Source organism: Oncorhynchus mykiss, chromosome 30, assembly GCF_057628025.1.
Source record: "Oncorhynchus mykiss isolate SJ-2025 chromosome 30, ASM5762802v1, whole genome shotgun sequence".
Classification (NCBI taxonomy): Eukaryota; Metazoa; Chordata; class Actinopteri; order Salmoniformes; family Salmonidae; genus Oncorhynchus; species Oncorhynchus mykiss.
Genome location: NC_143051.1, coordinates 5,559,801 through 5,584,895, shown reverse-complemented (window position 1 = coordinate 5,584,895; position 25,095 = coordinate 5,559,801). Strand labels below are relative to the sequence as shown.

General features: G+C 45.9%; 2 protein-coding genes across 5 annotated transcripts in view; one reads left to right on the top strand and one right to left on the bottom strand.

Annotated features, from left to right (window-relative positions):
* Positions 1-756: 756 nt before the first annotated feature.
* Positions 757-17,282, top strand: tert (telomerase reverse transcriptase). Of its 4 annotated transcripts, XM_036971727.2 has the most exons (17): positions 783-1,104; positions 1,648-1,864; positions 2,148-3,684; positions 3,820-4,009; positions 4,679-4,832; positions 4,923-5,090; positions 7,437-7,598; positions 7,740-7,841; positions 8,156-8,241; positions 8,811-8,927; positions 9,328-9,399; positions 12,020-12,208; positions 14,396-14,522; positions 14,634-14,695; positions 15,672-15,796; positions 15,963-16,100; positions 16,863-17,282. In XM_036971727.2, exons 2-17 carry the CDS (start codon positions 1,649-1,651, stop codon positions 16,964-16,966), a joined length of 3,549 nt encoding a protein of 1,182 aa, XP_036827622.2. In that variant the 5' UTR covers positions 783-1,104; position 1,648; the 3' UTR covers positions 16,967-17,282. The 4 variants fall into 4 exon arrangements, 3 of the variants coding, with proteins under 3 accessions (XP_036827623.2, XP_036827622.2, XP_090084665.1); XM_036971728.2 differs by lacking the exon at positions 1,648-1,864 and having other exon boundaries at positions 757-1,104; XR_005041402.2 differs by lacking the exon at positions 783-1,104 and having other exon boundaries at positions 1,171-1,864; positions 12,020-12,093.
* Positions 17,283-19,258: 1,976 nt separating this feature from the next.
* Positions 19,259-25,095, bottom strand: part of LOC110489437 (sodium-dependent neutral amino acid transporter B(0)AT3) — a 32,455-nt gene continuing 26,618 nt past the window's right edge. The window contains exons 10-13 of the mRNA XM_036971729.2: positions 23,926-24,061; positions 23,611-23,770; positions 21,758-21,920; positions 19,259-19,697 (exon numbers count right to left, since the gene is read on the bottom strand). Of these exons, the coding sequence (XP_036827624.2) occupies positions 19,485-19,697; positions 21,758-21,920; positions 23,611-23,770; positions 23,926-24,061 (672 nt within the window). The 3' untranslated portion in view covers positions 19,259-19,484. The remainder of the gene's footprint in view (positions 19,698-21,757; positions 21,921-23,610; positions 23,771-23,925; positions 24,062-25,095) is intronic.

Sequence of the window (25,095 nt, the reverse complement as noted above, 5' to 3'; positions counted from 1 at the left end):
TGCACGCATTTCCCCTCTAAATGACACTAAAACGATTTTCTCTTGGCACACACTCAAGTCACAACACGTGCCTGGCTGCATTGTGAGTGACGTCGGCGGAAGGCCTGCCGCAATTTCAGTAAATTACTAATCATTGTTGTCTGACTGCAGCAGCAGTAGTAGTACGGGTTCAACGAGACAAACCCAATGAATATAGTTGGTCACGAATGTTTTGATCTTGAACAGAACTTTCAACATCAATCAACATGTGTCAATCAAAAATTGTACAGCCAGAAATACAGAAAGTAGTGGGTGTCTGTACCTGAACAAATATTATTTGTTTTGCCGAGATGGCAGTCAACGTTATTGTGTATTCTACGTAATGATACCACAACGTCATTTAGCAACAAATCAACCTGCCTCTAGCAATGTAGTATATTTAATTCAACTGCTAATAATACTAGGTAAATTTCACATTCACAAATGGTCTAATTCAAAAACCTAACTTTTTTCACTTAATAAATGAGTTTAAACTTTAACTAAAATGGAAAACAAAAAGGCAATTAAAACTTGTATTAGTAATGAATATGATTTGTTTGTTTAGGATTCCTGTAAATAGTTTGTTTGTATGCTTGTTTGCATGTGCCTATTCCTCTTTTATTTGTTGATATTTGTTTAAATTATTATTATTATTTATTTTTTTAAACCTGCTTGAAGCAACTTCCGCTGAAAATGAGTTGGCAACAGTGGTCATTACTGCCAAGCACAGGTCGGCTGATTCCGCAGCAGGAAATCACTGTGTCACCCACAACACTTTATGAACGTCATATCTATCTGTTGTTTCACTGCGCTACACTGAATACAATCATATTTCATCGAAGTAGATTAAGTAGACAATATACTTTTAAAAAAATATATATATATTTATTTTTTACAGTGATGGCATATTTCTAAATAAACCGAGTGATTTTATTGAGGGTGCAGAATAGGTCAAAAACAATACTTGGATTTTAATTCAGACACGGGATTTTTTGGGGGGGTTGCATGTAATTTTTATTTAGGCCTTTTGTAGAAGTACATAACGACCACTATAAAATTAGTTGCTCAGCGAAACTCCATTCTTTGGTAAGTACCGAATTTATTTGGACATTATTAAACTTGAGAAGCAGATGAATAGCAAGTTGAATGTCTGCTTCCGGGGCTTGAGAATGCAATTTGGGTTCATTCTCTCCGGCATTTCTCTATTTCTAGTTCATTATTATAGTGTACTTTTTTTTATTGTGAACAATTTACTGCATTGTTAGGAGCTGGTAACATGAGCATTTCGCTACACTCGTTATAACATCTGCTAAACCGTATAACGCGACCAATAAACCTTTATTTTGGACTAACGTTAGAGGGTGACGTTTTCTAGCTTCCGATTGGCTGAGCGCCTGGAAGTGGGATCAGGAACAAGTTTGAACGGTGTATCGCTGGTTGTCGGATTCCGAAACAGACAAACGACATCTCTAGGCTACACAGAGTGACATTATTTAAATGGGCACAATAATCCAGCTTTACTACGAGAGAGTAGTAGTAGTAGTAGTAGTAGTAGTAGTAGTAGTAGTAGTAGTAGTAGTAGTAGTAAGTAACTAACTAACTAACTAACTAACTAGGATATCCGTTCAGAATGCCCAGTGGCGATATGACACGTGTGCTCGGCATACTCAGCTCTCTGTATCGGCACGTCGAGACCCTGGAGGAGTTTGCAGACCATATTGTATTCAGAGAGGGACAGAGAGCGGTGCTCATCGAACCGACAGATACAACGCGCTTCATATCGTTTGTCCGGGGAGTGTTGGTCTGCACGGATAAAACCCTACAGGACGTCCCCAGCTGCAATCAGGTACATGTGTAGTTGGCTAGTTACAGAACTAAAGCGTAGTCTAAGTAACTAGCTATCTAACAGCATGGAGTAGCCGAGTTTTTACTTAGCCAGCTTGGTTCAATATTTGCAATGAAATGCAACGTTTTGAACTGACATTTGACTTTTAAGAGAGGTGTTTTGTATTGTTTTACAGCGCTATGTTTGACCCCCAAAAGCCATGGGTTAAAATGCACAGAGACAGACACACACACAAAACAATGTGCCAGTTATGTTGACGTATTGATTTAAATGTCGTCCTTAGATCAGCACCGTGCCTGAGCTGTTGGCGTTCGTGTTGAACAACATCAAGAGGAAAAAGAAAAGGAATGTCCTGGCGCACGGTTACGGTTACACGTTCCAGGACCGCGACGCAGACCAGTTTAAGTTTCATGGCGAGATCACTCAGAGTGCCATGTACATCCACTGCAGCGACTTATGGAAGAGGGTCTGCCAGCGCCTCGGCACGGACATCTCCAAGTACCTCCTGGAGAGCTGTTCCTTGTTCGTGACGGTGCCGCCGTCGTCCGCGTTCCAGGTGTGCGGCGTGCCTGTGTACGACCGCGTTTCCATGTCAACGGGTATCTCTAGGTTCCACCTGGGATACAAACGGAATGGTACTACTAGGAACAGCAGAGGGAGAAGTAAGGAGGTCAGAAATGGGGGATGGGAATTTCAGGGTTCTGCTGGGAGAAATAGGAGAAAGGATGGAGGTAGAGACACTGGGAAAAGGAAGGGAGACGAGGTCAGTTTGGGAGGGAAGAGGAAGAGGGAGAGGGAGGAGGTGGAAGGAGATGTGTGTTTGCCTGGAAAAAGGAGATGCACTCAAAGAGAAGCTCCCACAGTCTCCAGTGGGACTAGCGATCGTAAGCACAGAACACTGGAAACAAATGGGGTCAAGAGACCAGTGGAGGTCATTTCTCTCACCAAGGGACCCACACAGAGCCTACAGGTTTTCAATGGTTCTAGCAATGTGGAACAGGTGTCAGCAGAAATGGAACGTCTCAGGAAGCCAGTGGAGAAACTGGCTGGACCCGGAAGACCATTGGAGGCTGTGATGGTCACCATAGCACCCGCCGAGAGCTCTAAACAGGTCTCCAACGGCACAGGTAATATCGAGCAGATGTCAATGAAAACAGGACATAGAAGGCCAGCGGCTGTAGTCCCAAGACCAGTAGAAGAACAGTCTGGACCTGTATCGGCCACCGTCCATGTAGAGGGGGGCCCTAGTTGGAGAACAGGGTCGTTCCCACCGCTTCCCCACTCCCAGTGTTTCATCCGCACCCTGGGCATGCTCTACGGAGGGCGGGGCATGCGCCGCTTCCTACTAAACAGGAAGAGGAAAAGTAGGGACGAGGGGCCCAGGCGTCTGCAGGGGCGAGACTTAGTGAGACTGGTCTTCTTTGAAGGCGTGGCCTATCTGAACGGAACAGAAAGGAAGCCTGAGAGACTTCCCAGAAGATTTTTCACCTTGGTGCCTCTGTTTTGTCAGTTGTTACGTCGACACAGGAGGTGTCCCTATTCTAAGATACTGCAGAGGGTTTGTCCAGCAGTGGGACAGGGGGATATGGCCTCCCTCCTGTTCCAGCACAGTGCACCTCACCGGGTGTACCTCTTTGTCAGAGAGTGCCTCAACGCGGTGGTCCCCTCGGAGTTCTGGGGGTCGGACCATAACCGATTCAAATTCCTGTCCGCAGTCAGGAACTTCCTGTCCATGGGCAAGTTTGAGAGGATGTCATTGGCTGAGCTGATGTGGAAGATGAAGGTGAATGACTGTGATTGGCTGAAGATCAGCAAGACAGGTCAGTTCCTCTTCCACTACTTTCCCAGACTCTTAACTTTGCCCCCTTCTCTCTCTCTGTCTCCTTCTCCATCCAGCTTCCATTAAATCTGTTACTTACCTTCATTCCACCCATTCTAACCCCTCTCATCCCCAGGCCGCTGCCCGCCCAGTGAGCTGTCGTATCGGACGCGGGTGCTAGGCCAGCTCCTGGCTTGGCTGCTGGATGGCTATGTGCTAGGCCTGGTGAGAGCTATGTTCTACGTCACAGAGAGCATGGGACAGAAGAACGCACTGCGCTTCTACAGATACCAGGTCTGGGCCAAGCTGCAGGAGCTGGCTTTCAGGTATTATACACAGTTACACATGTACGAACATGATAATTTTTATCTGTCTCACTATCATACACAGCCCTCAGTTGTTTAGTCACTCAGACTTAAACAAAATCTCGCTGTGTCTCGCTCTGTCGCTGTGTCTCGCTCTGTCGCTGTGTCTCGCTCTGTCGCTGTGTCTCGCTCTGTCGCTGTGTCTCGCTCTGTCGCTGTGTCTCGCTCTGTCGCTGTGTCTCGCTGTGTCTCGCTCTGTCGCTGTGTCTCGCTGTGTCTCGCTCTGTCGCTGTGTCGCTGTGTCTCGCTCTGTCGCTGTGTCTCGCTCTGTCGCTGTGTCTCGCGCTGTCTCTGTCTCGCGCTGTCTCTGTCTCGCGCTGTCTCTGTGTCTCGCGCTGTCTCTGTGTCTCGCGCTGTCTCTGTGTCTCGCGCTGTCTCTGTGTCTCGCGCTGTCTCTGTGTCTCGCGCTGTCTCTGTGTCTCGCGCTGTCTCTGTGTCTCGCGCTGTCTCTGTGTCTCGCGCTGTCTCTGTGTCTCGCTCGCTCTGTCGCTGTGTCTCGCTCGCTCTGTCGCTGTGTCTCGCTCGCTCTGTCGCTGTGTCTCGCTCGCTCTGTCTCTGTCGCTGTGTCTCGCTCCCGCTCACTTTAACTCTGTGGTCAGTGTTGACACATTTTTATGACCTTGTTCCCAGTGGTCACCTCTCTAAAGGTCAGATGTCAGAGTTGACCCTGGCCCAGGTGACGTCGCTCCCCAAAACCACTGTCCACTCCCGCCTCCGCTTCATCCCCAAGACCGAAGGGATGAGACCCATCACACGGGTCATAGGGGCTGACGCCAAAACAAGGGTATGACTTTGACCCCTTTTTAATAAGAACTGTTTTCTTAAGTTTATATCTGTCTTGCTGTCAATGTGTGTGTGTTGTCTGTCCCTCCAGTTGTTCCAGACCCGTGTGAAGGAGCTGTTAGATGTGCTAGGTGTCTGTGTACGGTCCTCTCCCTCTCTCCTGGGCTCTACAGTGTGGGGGTTGACCGACATCCACAGAGTCCTCTCTTCCATCACCCCTGCTCAGAAAGACAAACCACAGCGGCTCTACTTTGTCAAGGTTGATCTGACCGTTTCATTCCATAGTTCTATACCTTTACTCCCCCCTCCCCTCTCATTTTCTCTCCACTTGCTCTCTCTCTCTCTCCCCCAGGGGTGAAAGTAAGCTGGTACAGTACAGCGTCCCGGTAAAATAAATAGTGGGGGTACGCCCTACCGGTAAAACATGAGCCTATCACAATGAAAACAAAATGGCAAGAGAACTGTAGGCTATTAGACCGTTGTTAATCATTACCGTATCCAGTATGTACTGTACATTACCGTATCCAGTATGTACTGTACATTACCGTATCCAGTATGTACTGTACATTACCGTACCCAGTATGTACTGTACATTACCGTACCCAGTATGTACTGTACATTACCGTACCCAGTATGTACTGTACATTACCGTACCCAGTATGTACTGTACATTACCGTATCCAGTATGTACTGTACATTACCGTATCCAGTATGTACTGTACATTACCGTATCCAGTATGTACTGTACATTACCGTATCCAGTATGTACTGTACATTACCGTATCCAGTATGTACTGTACATTACCGTATCCAGTATGTACTGTACATTACCGTATCCAGTATGTACTGTACATTACCGTATCCAGTATGTACTGTACATTACCGTATCCAGTATGTACTGTACATTACCGTATCCAGTATGTACTGTACATTACCGTATCCAGTATGTACTGTACATTACCGTATCCAGTATGTACTGTACATTACCGTATCCAGTATGTACTGTGCATTACCGTATCAGTATGTACTGTGCATTACCGTATCCAGTATGTACTGTGCATTACCGTATCCAGTATGTACTGTGCATTACCGTATCCAGTATGTACTGTGCATTACCGTATCCAGTATGTACTGTACATTACCGTATCCAGTATGTACTGGACATTACCGTATCCAGTATGTACTGGACATTACCGTATCCAGTATGTACTGGACATTACCGTATCCAGTATGTACTGTACATTACCGTATCCAGTATGTACTGTACATTACCGTATCCAGTATGTACTGTACATTACCGTATCCAGTATGTACTGTACATTACCGTATCCAGTATGTACTGTACATTACCGTATCCAGTATGTACTGTACATTACCGTATCCAGTATGTACTGTACATTGTGGGGCGGCAGGTAGCCTAGTGGTTAGAGCGTTGGACTAGTAACCGAAAGGTTGAATGATCGAATCCCCGAGCTGATAAGGTAAAAATCTGTCGTTCTGCCCCTGAACAGGCAGTTAACCCACTGTTCCTAGACCAGTTAACCCACTGTTCCTAGACCAGTTAACCCACTGTTCCTAGACCAGTTATCCCACTGTTCCTAGACCAGTTAACCTACTGTTCCTAGACCAGTTAACCCACTGTTCCTAGACCAGTTAACCTACTGTTCCTAGACCAGTTAACCCACTGTTCCTAGACCAGTTAACCCACTGTTTCTAGGCCGTCATTGTAAAATAAGATTTTGTTCTTAACTGACTTGCCTCGCTAAATAACCTTACATAAAGATAAGATTAAAAAACATTATCACACGTCAGAGTGCTGAAAAATCAGAGGATGAACTTAAACGGTTGGTAGGCCTATAGCCTACTCTCCAAAACGCCATGTGGTTCAACAGGCAGAGATGAGTGGCTGAAAACCAGGACGTGCGCGGATAATTCTGACCTGTTTTGGCAATCGCCAAATGTGACACGTTGTTGTTGTCTTGCGTAACGGATGTCTCTTCCCATTCACCATAGTTTGGAGCCTGGGGAATATGTTGGAGGAGTACAAAAACAATAATGCTTGTCTATGCCACAGTAAAAGGTCATGTCATTTAACTTAAAAAAAGTTAAATGACGTCTTTATGACTCGGCCCACAGAGATGCTAATGAATGAACATTCTAATTGTAGTTCTGTGATTGGGCCTCACGGCCGGCCCATGCGGCGGTATTTGCCGAGATGATAAACTGACCAACACCTCCCATTATTCTGCCCCCCCCAAAAAAAACGAACTCAGCTAGTGGCGTGAGGGCTCGCTCTCTGTCTTGTTCTCTTTACCATCAAACTCTACAACCCCCCCACCCCCCACTCTCTCTCTCCACCATCTCTCTCTACCACCCTCATCTCTCTTTCTCTCAATTCAAAGGGCTTTATTGGCATGGGAAACATGCCAAAGCAAGTGAAATAGTTAATAGTCATAAATGAACAAACATTAGACTCACAAAAAGTTTCAAAGGAGTAGAGACATTTAAAATGTAATATTATGGCTGTATACCGTGTTGTAACGAAGTGCAACTAGTTAAAGTACAAAACGGGAACATAAATAAACCTAAATGTAATCTCTCTCAGGTGGATGTGAGTGGGGCCTATGACAGTCTACCCCACACTCAGCTCTTGGAGGTGATTGGTCAGGTCCTGTCACATGTGCAGCAAGAGCTTTTCTCAGTGCGACGCTATGCCAAAGTGTGGGCCGACACCCACGAGGGCCTCAAGAAGACCTTTGTCAGACAGGTACAGCACACACACACACACACACACACACACCCTTACCAGTCCTTTGTCTCGCCAAACTTGTCCCCCCCCCAACGCACAACTTTGTTTCGTTTACATTTGTCTGTGTTCTTGTGTCCATTTTGTGTGTCTTCCGTGTAGGCAGACTTCACGGAAGACACTGTGTCGTCCACCAACATGAAAGGCTTTGTGATGTCACTGCAGAGAGAGGGCAAAGTTCACGATGCCATACTGGTGGAGCAGGTGAGAGGATGGAATGGCAGCCATTTTTGAAGAAGTGCTTCAGCGGTATCCTACCATACCAATAACTATTTCATTCCTTCTAGAATTGTCCCAACACAGCACCCATTTTAATAGTAAATCCCAACTCTTCCTGGCTGAGGCGTTCTAACGCTAGTGCGCGTTCTAACGCTAGTGCGCGTTCTAACGCTAGTGCGCATTCTAACGCTAGTGCGCATTCTAACGCTAGTGCGCATTCTAACGCTAGTGCGCATTCTAACGCTAGTGCGCATTCTAACGCTAGTGCGCATTCTAACGCTAGTGTTATCTTCTGTCAGCATTTCTCCACAGATATTCATGGCAAAGACGTCTTGGAGTTCTTCACCCAGATGCTCTCTAGCTGTGTTGTCCAGTTTGGGAAGAAGTGAGACGATTATATATTCTCTTTCTCAAACTTTTTATAAAAAAACATTTACATACTTTGTTTTTGTGTCAAATTTTTATCCCATTATTCTTTAATGACTGAGTTTCTCTGAAGTCTCTACATACTTCAGTCTGTCTAATGCCCCCCTCCCCTGTCTAATGCCCCCCTCCCCTGTCTAATGCCCCCCTCCCCTGTCTAATGCCCCCCTCCCCTGTCTAATGCCCCCCTCCCCTGTCTAATGACCCCCTCCCCTGTCTAATGACCCCCTCCCCTGTCTAATGACCCCCTCCCCTGTCTAATGACCCCCTCCCCTGTCTAATGACCCCCTCCCCTGTCTAATGACCCCCTCCCCTGTCTAATGCCCCCTCCCCTGTCTAATGCCCCCTCCCCTGTCTAATGCCCCCTCCCCTGTCTAATGACCCCCTCCCCTGTCTAATGACCCTGTCTAATGCCCCCCTCCCCTGTCTAATGCCCCCCTCCCCTGTCTAATGCCCCCCTCCCCTGTCTAATGACCCCCTCCCCTGTCTAATGCCCCCCCCCTGTCTAATGCCCCCCCCCCTGTGTTGTAGATCGTTCCGTCAGTGTCAGGGGATTCCTCAGGGTTCCGCGGTGTCGTCTCTGCTGTGCTGCCTCTGTTACGGCCACATGGAGAACCTTCTGTTTCCTAACGTCAGTCGGCGAGGAGGGTGAGGAGGAGGTTGGGAAGTTAAACAAGGGGTTGTAGAAATAACCTTTGCCTGACTGACGGACAAGCATAGTGGATATCATTTTATTTTTTTTGACCAGTGACCTTTCTCTTCTTTTCAAATATTAAATAACGTCCGTGTTGTGATCTGCTGTGCATATGATTTAATCTAAACCCAAATCCCCAAACATTTAATTCACCTCGGATCAAATTCCTCTTGTCTGTCAGTCAAACTTCTTGAATAACTCCCAACTCACCATCAGAGGGCAACCTTTGAAAGAACCAAGTATCCGTGTGTAGGTGTCTGACCTGTTATCTCTGCCTCTCTCTGTCAGGCGTCTAACCTGTTATCTCTGCCTCTCTCTGTCAGGCGTCTAACCTGTTATCTCTGCCTCTATCAGGTGTCTGATGAGACTGGTTGACGATTTCCTCCTCATCACTCCTGACCTGAGCCAGGCACAGACCTTCCTCAAGTAGGTCCCATTTCTCTCCTATGTAACCTTCCTGACCTGTACTAACCATTTTCATATATAACCTTCCTGACCTATACTAACCATTACCATATACAGTGCCTTGCGAAAGTATTCGGCCCCCTTGAACCTTGCGACCTTTTGCCACATTTCAGGCTTCAAACATAAAGATATAAAACTGTATTTTTTTTGTGAAGAATCAACAACAAGTGGGACACAATCATGAAGTGGAACGACATTTATTGGATATTTCAAACTTTTTTAACAAATCAAAAACTGAAAAATTGGGCGTGCAAAATTATTCAGCCCCCTTAAGTTAATACTTTGTAGTGCCACCTTTTGCTGCGATTACAGCTGTAAGTCGCTTGGGGTATGTCTCTATCAGTTTTGCACATCGAGAGACTGACATTTTTTCCCATTCCTCTTTGCAAAACAGCTCGAGCTCAGTGAGGTTGAATGGGGAGCATTTGTGAACAGCAGTTTTCAGTTCTTTCCACAGATTCTCGATTGGATTCAGGTCTGGACTTTGATTTGGCCATTCTAACACCTGGATATGTTTATTTTTGAACCATTCCATTATAGATTTTGCTTTATGTTTTGGATCATTGTCTTGTTGGAAGACAAATCTCCGTCCCAGTCTCAGGTCTTTTGCAGACTCCGTCAGGTTTTCTTCCAGAATGGTCCTGTATTTGGCTCCATCCATCTTCCCATCAATTTTAACCATCTTCCCTGTCCCTGCTGAAGAAAAGCAGGCCCAAACCATGATGCTGCCACCACCATGTGGGGATGGTGTGTTCAGGGTGATGAGCTGTGTTGCTTTTACGCCAAACATAACGTTTTGCATTGTTGCCAAAAAGTTCAATTTTGGTTTCATCTGACCAGAGCACCTTCTTCCACATGTTTGGTGTGTCTCCCAGGTGGCTTGTGGCAAACTTTAAACAACACTTTTTATGGATATCTTTAAGAAATGGCTTTCTTCTTGCCACTCTTCCATAAAGGCCAGATTTGTGCAATATACGACTGATTGTTGTCCTATGGACAGAGTCTCCCACCTCAGCTGTAGATCTCTGCAGTTCATCCAGAGTGATCATGGGCCTCTTGGCTGCATCTCTGATCAGTCTTCTCCTTGTATGAGCTGAAAGTTGAGGGACGGCCAGGTCTTGGTAGATTTGCAGTGGTCTGATACTCCTTCCATTTCAATATTATCGCTTGCACAGTGCTCCTTGGGATGTTTAAAGCTTGGGAAATCTTTTTGTATCCAAATCCGGCTTTAAACTTCTTCACAACAGTATCTCGGACCTGCCTGGTGTGTTCCTTGTTCTTCATGATGCTCTCTGCGCTTTTAACGGACCTCTGAGACTATCACAGTGCAGGTGCATTTATACGGAGACTTGATTACACACAGGTGGATTGTATTTATCATCATTAGTCATTTAGGTCAACATTGGATCATTCAGAGATCCTCACTGAACTTCTGGAGAGAGTTTGCTGTACTGAAAGTAAAGGGGCTGAATAATTTTGCACGCCCAATTTTTCAGTTTTTGATTTGTTAAAAAAGTTTGAAATATCCAATAAATGTCGTTCCACTTCATGATTGTGTCCCACTTGTTGTTGATTCTTCACAAAAAAATACAGTTTTATATCTTTATGTTTGAAGCCTGAAATGTGGCAAAAGGTCGCAAAGTTCAAGGGGGCCGAATACTTTCGCAAGGCACTGTATAACCTTCCTGACCTGTGCTAACCATTACCATATATAACCTTCCTGACCTGTGCTAACCATTACCATATATAACCTTCCTGACCTGTGCTAACCATTACCATATATAACCTTCCTGACCTGTGCTAACCATTACCATATATAACCTTCCTGACCTATGCTAACCATTACCATAAATAACCTTCCTGACCTATGCTAACCATTACCATATATAACCTTCCTGACCTATGCTAACCATTGCCATATATAACCTTCCTGACCTGTGCTAACCATTACCATATATAACCTTCCTGACCTGTGCTAACCATTACCATATATAACCTTCCTGACCTATGCTAACCATTACCATATATAACCTTCCTGACCTGTGCTAACCATTATCATATATAACCTTCCTGACCTGTGCTAACCATTATCATATATAACCTTCCTGACCTGTGCTAACCATTACCATATATAACCTTCCTGACCTGTGCTAACCATTATCATATATAACCTTCCTGACCTGTGCTAACCATTATCATATATAACCTTCCTGACCTGTGCTAACCATTACCATATATAACCTTCCTGACCTGTGCTAACCATTACCATATATAACCTTCCTGACCTGTGCTAACCATTACCATATGTGGATGAGCTATAGCTTAATGGATCAGTGGCTAGGGCCAACTATACAATGTGAAAGTAAATGTCATATTTTGTTGAGGTCATGTCCTTGTTGGAAGCAGAAATTGTAACACAAGTCTGTAAAATCAACCGTTGGCTTCTATATTTTGGGTGTCTCCAGTCGGTGTTGCTAAATGCTTTGCAAGTGAATGACTACTTGCTTCCGTTACATATTTCCCCCATCGCCACACGTTTGATGTATTTCCTGTCGATGATGTCATTTCCTCCTGTTCTTAGGACCCTGATGGCGGGGGTACCACGGTACGGGTGTGTGGTGAACCCCCAGAAGGTGGCTGTTAACTTCCCTTTGGGTGAGTGGGGGTCCTGTCCTGCTGGGGTACGCCTGCTGCCTTTACACTGTCTGTTCCCCTGGTGTGGACTACTGCTGAATACACACACCCTGGACGTCTACAACAACTACGCCAGGTAATATATACACTCTGGAGTTGGTCCTCCCTTTGCTGCTATAACAGCCTCCAGTGGTCTGCGAATGCTGTTCCACTAATGTTGAAACGTTGCTGCTGGGACTTGCTTCCAATCAGCCGTAAGAGCATTGGTGAGGTCGGGCACTGATGTTTTAGCGATTTAGGCCTGGCTCGCTGTCGGTTGTTCCAATTCATCCTGAAGATGTTCCATAGGGGTTGAGGTCAGGGCTCTGCGCAGGCCAGTCAAGTTCTTCCACACCGATCTCAACAAACCATTTCTCTATGGACCTCACTTTGTGCACAGGGGGCCTTGTCATGCTGAAACAGGAAAGGGCCTTCCTCAAACTGTTGCCACAAAGTTGGAAGCACAGAATCCTCTAGAATGTCATTGTATAATGTAGCGTTAAGATTTCCCTTCACTGGAACTAAGGGCCCTAGACTGAACCATGAAAAACAGCCCCAGACCATTATTCCTCCTCCACCAAACTTTACAGTCAGCACTATGCATTTGGCCAAGTAGCGCCCTCCTGGCATCCGCCAAACCCACATTAGTCCGTCGGACTGCCAGATGGTGAAGTGCGGTTAATCACGCCAGATAACGTGTTTCCACTACTCCTGAGTCCAATGGCGTTGAGCTTTACCCGACTCCAGCTGGCGCTTGGCATTGGTGGGAAACACATGTGGAGATCATCGATCTCACCATGACCTGGTGGTTGGAACTAAAAATTACACATTTGGACTCATCAGACCAAAGGACAGATTTTCCTCCGGTTTAATGTCCATTGCTCGTGTTTCTTGGCCCAAACAAGTCTCTTCTTCTTATTGGTATCCTTTTGTAGTGGTTTCTTTGCAGCAATTTGACCATGAAGGCCTGATTCACGCAGTCTCCTCAGAACAGTCGATGGTGAGATGAGTCTGTTACTTGAACTCTATGAAGCATTTATTCGGGCTGCAATTTGTGAGTCTGGTAACTCTAATGAACTCATCCTCTGCAGGAGAGGTAACTCTGGGTCTTCCTTTCCTGTGGCGGTCCTCATGAGAGACAGTTTCATCATAGTGCTTCATTGTTTTTGCAATTGCCCTTGAAGAAACTTTCAAAGTTCTGGATGTTTTCCAGATTGACTAACCTTCATGTCTTAAAGTAATGATGGACTGACCTTCATGTCTTAAAGTAATGATAGACTGTCGTTTCTCTTTGCTTATTTGAGCTGTTCTTTCCATAATATGGACTTGGTCTTTTACCAAATAGGGCTATCTTCTGTATACCACCCCTACCTTGTCACAACACAGGTGATTGGCTCAAACAAATTATGAAGGAAAGAAATTACACAAATTGTCCCTTTTAACAAGGCACACCTGTTAGTTGAAATGAATTCCAGGTGACTACCTCATGAAGCTGGTTGACAGAATGCCTGTGTGCAAAGCTGTCATCAAGGCAAAGGGTGGCTACTTTGCAGAATCTCAAATATAAAATATATATTTTGATTTAACACTTTTTTTGGTTACTACATGATTCCATATGTGTTATTTCATAGTTTTGATGTCTTCACTATTATTCTACGATGTAGAAAATAGTCAAAACTAAAGAAGAACCTTTTGAATGAGTAGTTCTAAAACATTTGACTGTGTGTGTGTGTGTTTTTATAACTTTCATATTATAGGAATGATTTCAATCTTTTTGTAGTGCAACTTTGTTGCAGGCAACGTTTTTCATATGGGACACACTGAGCAACCCTGATGATGCAACTCTTGTTGCAAGCAACATAAATTCTGGCCAGATTTTAGATGGTTCTTTTAGCCTTTTGTACTAGAGGGGAATTTAGGAGGATGAATTCTCTGTTACCGAAGTCCTACTATCTCTGCCTGCCAGCTTGGAATCAATCTACTGTTATGGTTCCTGTCTCTCTCTGTTACGGCCTTTATGGGTTCTGGTAAATTGTGCTAAACTTCCTTGAACCCTGGCTGTACTTACTGGTATAGAGTTCTCTTAAATTCCCTCTGAGCAACAGTAGACGCCCATCTTAGTGGCACTGGGGGGGGGGTTCAGATTGTTTATGGGTCAATCCAACCTGTCTAATCGGATGAATATGAATCGAGTTGGTAAGGACGACTCTTAACAAACTGGATGTTTTCATTATGATAAGTAGGGCACAACGGAACCTGATCTCTTCTTCCTCTCTCTTCTCAGCTACGCTGGCCTATCCCTGCGCTACAGCCTGACGCTAGGCTCCGCCCACTGCGCGGGGCAGCAAATGAAGAGGAAGCTCATGTCCATTCTTAGATTCAAGTGCCACGCCCTCTTCCTGGACCTCAAAGTGAGTCATGCTCTGCTATATGATGACCCCAACTATTCCATCAATTGCTTGTCCGCTCTCTATCCCACCTGACGTGGGACTGTCATCCAATGCCTGTTGTGTATATTTCAGACCAACTCCCTGGAGGCTGTCTATAGCAACTTCTACAAGTTAGTGTTGCTGCAGGCGTTCAGGTAAGGCAGCCTATGGTCCTGACCCGAAAAATGACCTTTTCAGTGGTTTGACGTCTCACTTCGGCCCTACGTGAAACGTGTGACCACACACCCACACACACACACAGTGCCTGTCCCTGTCTCCTCCAGCCAGAGTAAACAGAGAAGGACTTTATCCTCTCTGGTCTGGAAGAAACCCAGAGAGACACCAGCTTCCTTAATAAGAGGAATGTGTCTGGATGGAGCAGATTGATGGTTAACTAACTGTTTTATAGATGCAATAATACACAGTAGTAGAAAGTATATCTCTCTATGGTTAATGTTTCCCCGGGTTTATAAATTATATCACTTGTATTCATTTATCTGTAATGGAGTCAATCAATGTTTTTTTTGGGGGGGGTGGGGGGTGGTCGAGGTTACCTTTTTTTCCAAGAGTGGACACATTTCATTTATCTTATTTAGCCATTTCAACTTCTAGTCACCCATAGCAGATTAATATGTATTGTACTTCTAGTCACCCATAGCAGATTAATATGTATGGTACTTCTAGTCACCCATAGCAGATTAATATGTATGGTACTTCTAGTCACCCATAGCAGATTAATATGTATGGAACTTCTAGTCACCCATAGCAGATTAATATGTATGGTACTTCTAGTCACCCATAGCAGATTAATATGTATGGTACTTCTAGTCACCCATAGCAGATTAATATGTATGGTACTTCTAGTCACCCATAGCAGATTAATATGTATGGTACTTCTAGTCACCCATAGCAGATTAATATGTATTGTACTTCTAGTCACCCATAGCAGATTAATATGTATTGTACTTCTAGTCACCCATAGCAGATTAATATGTATGGCACTTCTAGTCACCCATAGCAGATTAATATGTATGGTACTTCTAGTCACCCATAGCAGATTAATATGTATTGTACTTCTAGTCACCCATAGCAGATTAATATGCATGGAACTGTTTGTGGTTGTGGCGTTAGGTTCCATGCCTGTGCACAGAGTTTGCCGTTTGGTCAGAAAGTGGGCGGAAACCACTCGTACTTCCTCAATCTGATCTGGGACTTGGCGGAGTACACCAACCATCTAGTCAGACTCTGCAACAAAGGCAAGCCTGAGATTTTGACTACTTAATATAGGACTCCCCGTACTCTCTGTGTTTTTAGCTTCCAGCTCACTCTCACCATCTCCATCTCTTTCCCCTCATCGTCACTGTGGTCTTGACTAGTTAAGAGTACTGATAATTATTCTCTCCCCCCACCCCCCTCCTCCAGGTGTGTCTCTAGGCTGTAAGGCTTTAACAGGTAGCCTTCAGTATGAGGCAGTAGAACTGATATACTGTCTGGCCTTCCTGTTGGTTCTGTCCCGTCATCGCCCCCTCTACTACCATCTCCTCGCTCCGCTACGCACACGTACGTACCCACCCTACTCAACGTTGTTGTTGTTGTTGTTGTTGTTGTCTCCCTTCACCAATATATTCCTGTAATATACTAGACTGTAAATGCGTTAAACCTGCAAGATAACTGCAACACTGTGAAGGTATATATCATGGTTCTTACTGGCATTGAAGACGGCGAGATCCAGTATTGATATGATCGGGTTAGTGGTTATTGATCCAGTATTGACATGATCAGGTTAGTGGTTATTGATCCAGTATTGACATGATCAGGTTAGTGGTTATTGATCCAGTATTTACATGATCAGGTTAGTGGTTATTGATCCAGTATTGACATGATCAGGTTAGTGGTTATTGATCCAGTATTGATATGATAGTGAAAGGACGGGTGTGGGCAACACAGGCCGCAGGCAGTGCAGGTCCAGAGGTGCCTACCCTCATAGTAAAGGGTCAGTAAGTGTGGAGGTTGTCATTAAGTTAATTTATATATATATTGTTGTGTGTTAACTGGAGAGTGAGGTGAAAGGTAGGAGAGAGAGTGCTGAAAGAGCGGTGGGCCAGATGTGAAACCGGAGACGGTACATGAGCTCCAGAGGTCTTAGACAGGTAGACCACCCTGGGCCACGTCGAGTTCATTTCTAAAGATCGGAACATCCCACTGGATCGGACACATTTTTCTCTCGACCACTTAATGGACGCCTAACTGTTCATTTACCTGCCATAGTCGGTGGCTGTGTATGAGTCAGCTTTAATTGTGTGTTTCTCTCTGGCTGTACAGGTAAGAGGAAGCTGGAGGGGAAGCTGGAGGGTTTGAGATTGGCCCGAATCAGACAGGCTGCCACACCCAAAATGCCTGAAGACTTCAAGGCCATCCAGGCCTAGAGGAGAATTTCCACTACTGTGACCTCTTGCCCTCTGCGCCTTGTCACCTCTTAACCCTATAACCTCTTAACCCTATAACTGTGCACAGCAGGTAGGGGGGGGGGGGGCTTAAACAGTTGGGTCAGAATACTGTGTGGACAATTGTAAATTGTCCCGGTGTCAATATTTTGGTTTGGTTGTATACTAGCTCATGTTTTGATTCTGTTGTACTTTTTAAAGCAGACCGAGGTTGTAGGTCAGTGAGTGACAAGGATGAATCATAAAAGACTGTCTGTTAAAAAAAAAATACATGTAATAAAGATTTCTGTAAGATCAACAGACCCATCTTTCTCTGGACTTTTGTCTGTTGATTCATCGAGTGCTCAGTAGCGAAAGGCAGTTCCTTTTGAGTCAGTCGACCTGGGTACAACATACTACGGAGAGTCACAGTTTCGCGACTTCTGCTGAAGGACCTAAAGTCACTCCTGACAAGGCCAATGAAATCTGTTCCTCGCTTGAAAGCACCACGTTACACAGGTGATGAGCGGTTGAGGCTCAGATTAATTCCTTCACCCTTCACCGCTGTGTGAACAGGAACAATGCACACTGCTAAAACAAACAATTGGAACACAAGACGGTCTTGCGAAACTAAACTGTCCCTTACTGATTGATATAGCGTGCTCACCTTCTAGACGGTGTCTGCTGGAGTTGGTATGGTTCTCCTTGTTTCCTACTCGACAACAATTAGTTATTCTTTGTATGTCTTGGCCTGGTTATCCAGTATTGGCTGTAGGTGTCGGCTCTCCCTCCCTTAGACGACGAAGGTGAAACTGTGGGTTCATGTCCAAATAAAACAAAAACACGTTTGTTGACTGGTATGTCTGTACTCTAATCAGTTAAGGGGACAGCTGGTTCCCCTAGTAGTCCAGAACAAGGGGACAGCTGGTTCCCCTAGTAGTCCAGAACAAGGGGACAGCTGGTTCCCCTAGTAGTCCAGAACAAGGGGACAGCTGGTTCCCCTAGTAGTCCAGAACAAGGGGACAGCTGGTTCCCCTAGTAGTCCAGAACAAGGGGACAGCTGGTTCCCCTACTAGTCCAGAACAAGGGGACAGCTGCTTCCCCTACTAGTCCAGAACAAGGGGACAGCTGGTTCCCCTACTAGTCCAGAACAAGGGGACAGCTGGTTCCCCTACTAGTCCAGAACAAGGGGACAGCTGGTTCCCCTACTAGTCCAGAACAAGGGGACAGCTGGTTCCCCTACTAGTCCAGAACAAGGGGACAGCTGGTTCCCCTACTAGTCCAGAACAAGGGGACAGCTGGTTCCCCTACTAGTCCAGAACAAGGGGACAGCTGGTTCCCCTACTAGTCCAGAACAAGGGGACAGCTGGTTCCCCTAGTAGTCCAGAACAAGGGGACAGCTGGTTCCCCTAGTAGTCCAGAACAAGGGGACAGCTGGTTCCCCTAGTAGTCCAGAACAAGGGGACAGCTGGTTCCCCTACTAGTCCAGAACAAGGGGACAGCTGGTTCCCCTACTAGTCCAGAACAAGGGGACAGCTGGTTCCCCTACTAGTCCAGAACAAGGGGACAGCTGGTTCCCCTACTAGTCCAGAACAAGGGGACAGCTGGTTCCCCTACTAGTCCAGAACAAGGGGACAGCTGGTTCCCCTAGTAGTCCAGAACAAGGGGACAGCTGGTTCCCCTAGTAGTCCAGAACAAGGGGACAGCTGGTTCCCCTACTAGTCCAGAACAAGTGGACAGCTGGTGCCCCTACTAGTCCAGAACAAGGGGGCAGCTGGTCCGTTGAAGATTTCTACTTCAAGTCGACAACTCTGGACGTTCTGCTTACTCCCTATTCACCGGGACCGGAAAGAGGAAGCGGCTTGCGGCCTCTTAATGAGATTCCATCGGCCAACAAATAGACCCGCCATTTTGCCCTCCCTGTTCCGCTGGAGAACACAATGGATGAGTTCTATCGGGAGCTGAACGACTGTAATATTCTACAGTGAGCTGCTAAGCTATTGGGACAGGGACATGTTTTTGGCTCTGTACTCCAGCACTTTGGGATTTGAAATACAACGACCGAGGTTAAAGTGCAGACTGTCAGATTTTTAATTTGAGGGTATTTTTTTACAGCACTTTTTGTACATACGGAGTAAAACAATCACTGTCCCAATACTTCTGGAGCTCATTGTATGTTTCTCGAAGTCCTTGTCAATTTAACAACACAAACCGATGCTGGCACGAACACCGCACTCAACGAGCTGTATATGGCCATAAGCAAACAAGAAAATGCACATCCCAAGGTGGCGCTTCTCGTAGTCGAAGATTTTTAATGCAGGCAAACTGTAATTCGTTTCATCACATTTTTACCAGCATGTCACCTGTGCACCGAGAAGCGACAACATTCTTGGTCACCTTTTACTCCAACCACAAACGCATTTACAAGGCTCTCTCTCTCTCCCTTTAACAAATATGACCATAATTATATCCTCCTGATTCCTGTTTACAATCAAAGCTCAAACAGGAAGTACAGTGTCTTTTAGGGTCTAGCTCTCTCTACAACGTAGCCTTCGTTGGCATAAGGATTCGGATCGTTGTGGAGACGGTCTTCAGAGTGTCTTCCTGACATGCAGCAGACGAGTGTGTAGATGGCCACCAGAGGGATGGAGATAACTGGTACTGAAGACAGCAGGACACAGATGGCAAACACCCAGTCTGGATACGGCAGAACCTCTGTGTCGGGGAAGTTCACCTGCACAGACAGAATTAGAATAAAGAAAATGTTATTGTCTTCTCACAGGGCAAATCGCAAATGACACCTATTCCCTGTAGACTGTAGTGCACTGCTTATTAGGTGAGTACTATGTAGTCATCTGACTGTGGCTGTCTCAACTGAAACCCTAGTCCCGCTTATCACGCACTACTATTGTATATATTAAGGATGTCGCTCTCGTTGCTGGTGAGTCTCTGATACACCTCTACGCAGACGACACCATTCTGTATACTTCTGGCCCTTCTCTGTGTTATCAAACCTCCCGACGAGCTTCAATGCCATACAACTCTCCTTCAGTGGCCTCCAACTGCTCTTAAACTCTAGTAAAACTAAATGCATGCTCTTCAACCGATCACTGCCCTCATCCGCCCGCCCGACTAGCATCACTACTCTGGACGGTTCTGACTTGTCGACAACTACAAATACCTTGGTGTCTCGTTAGACTGTAAACTCTCCTTCCAGACTCACATTAAGCATCTCCAATCCAAAATGGAATCCAGAATCGGCTTCCTATTTCACAACAAAACATCCTTCACTCATGCTGCCAAACACACCCTCGTAAAACTGACTATCCTACCAATCCTTGACTTCGGCGATGTCATTTACAAAATAGCCACCAACACTCTACTCAGCAAACTGGATGTAGTCTATCACAGTGCCATCCGTTTTGTCACCAAAGCCCCATATACCACCCACCACTGCGACCTGTACACTCTCATTGGCTGGCCCTCGCTTCATACTCGTCGCCAAACCCACTGGCTCCAGGTCATCTATAAGACTTTGCTAGGTAAAGCCCCGCCTTATCTCAGCTCACTGGTCACCATAGCAACACCCACCCATAGCACGCGTTCCAGCAGATATATTTCACTGGTCATCCCCAAAGCCAATTCCTCCTTTGGCCACCTTTCCTTCCAGTGCTCTGCTCCCAATGACGGGAACGAATAGCAAAAATCACTGAAGCTGGAGTCTTATATCTCCCTCTCTAACTTTAAGCACCAGCTGTCAGAGCAGTTTACCGATCATTGCACCTGTACACAGCCCATCTGTAAGTAGCCCACCCAACTACCTCATCCCCATAGTTATTTATTTGTGCTCTTTTGCACCCCAATATCTCTACTTGCACATCATCATCTGCACATCTATCACTCCAGTGTTAAATTGCTAAATTGTAATTATTTTGCCACTTTGGCCTATTTATTGCCTTACCTTCCTAATCTTACTCCATTTGTTCACACTGTATACAGACTTTTCTATTGTGTTATTGACTGTGCTTTTGTTTACTCCATGTGTAACTCTGTGTTGGTGTTTTTGTCGCACTACTTTGCTTTATCTTGTCCAGGTCACAGTTGTAAATGAGAATTTGTTCTCAACTGGCCTACCTGGTGGAGAAAAAAATAATACTATTGAACCTCTTAAATGACACCTACAGCCTAGCTGATCTGGGCAGAGAAATGCTTCACACTACATACAGAATGTTGCTGAAAAATATTGAAGTATCACTACATACAGTTCAATATTTTTCAGGAACATTCTATCTGTGTGCCCCCCCCCCCCAACCCCTCTTTTACGCTGCTGCTACTCTGTTTATCTTATATGCATAGTCACTTTAACTATACATTCATGTACATACTACATTAATTGGCCCGACCAACCAGTGCTCCCGCACATTGGCTAACCAGGCTATCTGCATTGTGTCCCACCACCCACCAACCCCTCTTTTACACTACTGCTACTCTCTGTTCATCATATATGCATAGTCACTTTAACCATACCTACATGTACATACTACCTCAATCAGCCTGACTAACAGGTGTCTGTATATAGCCTCTCTACTGCTACTCTCTGTTCATCATATATGCATAGTCACTTTAACGATATGTACATACTACCTCAATAAGCCTGACTAACAGGTGTCTGTATATCTTTTTTTCAAATGTCTTCTTACGGTTGTTTTATTTCTTTACTTACCTACACACACACACACACACATACCCAGAGGAGAGGTTTGAAAAGGCTGCGTTAACAGTGGTGGCTCTTACGTAGTCAGGATTCCATGCTGCGTAGGTGTGATGTGTCTGGGCCTGGGCGACAACGTACGCCACCAACACCACGAACAGCATCAGGGGGCTGATGACCAACCAGCAAACCTTCCAGAAGATGTTGGGTCTATGTCCTGTCATGAACTCCAAGTCATCACTGAACCTACGGAGACAGGAAGAGGCTTTAAATCAAATTATATTTGTCACATGCACCCAATACAACGGGTGTAGACCTTAGAGTGAAATGCTTACTTACAAGCCTATTAACTAACAATATTAAGAAAAGTATAAATAAAGAACAGCAGGAAAAAAACAAGCAAGGCGGAGAACCAGTACAGAGTCAATGTGCTGGGGGCACCGGTTAGTTGAGGTAATATGTAAATGTAGTTTGAATTAAAGTGACTATGCATAGATAATAAACAGAGTAGCAGCAGCGTAAAAGAGGTGGGGGGGGGGGGGGTAACGATGTAAATAGTCTGGGTAGCCATTTGATTGGCTGTTCAGGAGTCTTATGGCTTGGTGGCAGAAGCTGTTAAGCCTTTTGGACCTGGACATGGGGATCCGGTACCGTGCGGTAGCAGAGATGATGATGTGGACACTGAGGAACTTGAAGCTCTCAACCTGCTCCACTACAGCCCCATCTCAGACCCCCCCCCCCCCCCCAAGCCACTACAACCCCGTCTGAGACCCCCCCCCAAGCCACTACAACCCCGTCTGAGCCTCCCCCAAGCCACTACAACCCCGACTGTGCCCCCCCCAAGCCACTACAACCCCGTCTGAGCCCCCCCCTTCAAGCCACTACAACCCCGACTGAGCCCCCCCCCCCCCAAGCCACTAAACCCCGTCTGAGCCTCCATCCCAAGCCACTACAACCCCGTCTGAGGACCCCCCCCCCCCCAAGCCACTACAACCCCGTCTGAGGACCCCCCCCCCAAGCCACTACAACCCCGTCTGAGCCTCCCCCCAAGCCACTGCAACCCCGACTGAGCCCCCCCCAAGCCACTACAACCCCGTCTGAGCCCCCCCCCTTTCAAGCTACTACAACCCCGTCTGAGCCCCCCCCCCTCAAGCTACTACAACCCCGTCTGAGCCCCCCCCCCCCCTTCAAGCCACTACAACCCCGTCTGAGCCCCCCCCCCCCTCAAGCAACTACAACCCCGACTGAGCCCCCCCCAAGCCACTACAACCCTGTCTGAGCCCCCCCCCTTTCAAGCTACTACAACCCCGTCTGAGCCCCCCCCCCCCTTCAAGCCACTACAACCCCGTCTTAGCCTGGGCTCAGACAGAAGAAAGGAGAAAGAGATGGAAGAGGAACAGATGAAAGCAGAACTAATGCCTCAGAACTGAAAATTCCAGTAACTTTCCCTAAAATTCCAGGGTGTCCAGAAACCTTGTTTGTAAGATTCCCTGATTCAGTAAGCAAGAAATCCAGAATCCTCCAAACAGGATTTTTAAAATTTTTTAATCTTGACATTTGGGTAAAGTTACTGGAATTTTGCAACCCTACGCAGGTTCTATAACATGTAGACGATCCAAGATTAAAACCTAATCGGTCACAAGTGTATTGTGTCGGGAATCGTAAATTTGCATGAGTTGTGGAAAATGCTAAACCCAAAGATTAGGTGAACAAGGGTTGCAACAGACCAACAATAGACATATGGGGAGACATACATGTTCCTCTGAGAGGATCCTAGCAATCTGCCCCATTCTAAAGAAAATACACTGAGGCACAGATGTCAATTCAACGTCTATACCACATTGGTTCAAAGTGATTCAACCAGTGTGTGTGCCCAGTGGGAAGACGCTCATTACAGTTCACACCAGGACAACTATAGTATTATGAGGCTCTTTACCGTCCTATTCCGTAGATGTGTGCCACAGCAATGATCTCAAAGAAGGCGATGATGAGGAGAGGAACGGAGCCCACGTGACTGTTAAAGATCTCCAACCAGTAGTTCCCTGAACCCAGACAGAATATCAGAGCCATCAGGAACGATAGCAGGCAGATTATTGCTGGAGGGAAAGAAAGTGGGGAGTGATGGAGGGAGAGCAAGACAGAGAAAACATAAAGACGGCGTTAAGATCGTTCCCGAAAAGAACAGTTTTTCGTCACACATTGGCAATGTTGAAAAATACGAAAATCTGATAATTTCCTTTTTGGCTTTTACCTGTGAAGAGCTCATTGGGCATCCACTTGGGCACCAGTTTGAGGTCATGAAGGGGCGTGAGGATGCCCTCCAGATTACCAAACATGGAGGACAGACCCAGGCTGAAGAGCATGATGAAGAAGAGCACAGCCCACACCTGGTCAAACAAACAGGAATCACATCAACAACAGCCCACACCCCTGGTCAATCAGACAGGAATCACATCAACAACAGCCCACACACCTGGTCAATCAGACAGGATTCACAACAACACAGTCCACACCTGGTCAATCAGACAGGATTCACATCAACAACAGCCCACACACCTGGTCAAACAAACAGGAATCACATCAACAACAGCCCACACACCTGGTCAAACAAACAGGAATCACATCAACAACAGCCCACACACCTGGTCAATCAGACAGGATTCACATCAACAACACAGCACACACACCTGGTCAAACAAACAGGAATCACATCAACAACAGCCCACACACCTTGTCAAACAAACAGGAATCACATCAACAACACAGCACACACACCTGGTCAAACAAACAGGAATCACATCAACAACAGCCCACACCCCTGGTCAATCAGACAGGAATCACATCAACATAGCCCACACCAGAAGGATATCCTACAAGGCAGGTTTGAGGATTTTGCGAGGTCATTTTGGTCAACTCTGTGGTCAACTCAGAATAACCGATCATACGAAAGTGGCTCACCTTTAAGCCAGGTAAATGTCTATGGCAATGAACTAACTAACTGGGTCAGGCTAAGTCACGGCTAACTCTACTGACCTTGAATGAAACGACTGAGCCGTGAGTTGACGACCAATGAAATCAGATTCTCTCCCTCTTGCAAGTATTGCGTCATCCCCTTCATTTGAGGATAACAACTGAATTAAATATTTTATTAATCAAATGTTTTTTATTTTAAACGTTAAAAAAATGTATCACATTAAACATTCAGTAATGACAATGTATTTTAAACTTCATGCAATGTAACCCTTTTGTATGACTTAATAAATAAACAAAGAATGGCCATGCCTTCCTCCTGGCTACTCCAACCTCGGCCAACAGCTCCCCCCCCCCCCCCCCCCCCCCCCCGCAGCTACTCGCCCAAGCCTCCCCAGCTTCTCCTTTACCCAAATCCAGATAGCAGATGTTCTGAAAGAGCTGCAAAACC

Coding starts and splice junctions, on each gene's coding strand:
- tert (XM_036971727.2), top strand. CDS start 1,649: ATGCCCAGTGGCGATATGACACGTGTGCTCGGCATACTCAGCTCTCTG. Junction 4,010..4,678: donor CTGCAGGAGCTGGCTTTCAG/GTATTATACACA, acceptor CCTTGTTCCCAG/TGGTCACCTCTCTAAAGGTC. Junction 12,209..14,395: donor GTCTACAACAACTACGCCAG/GTAATATATACA, acceptor CTCTCTTCTCAG/CTACGCTGGCCTATCCCTGC.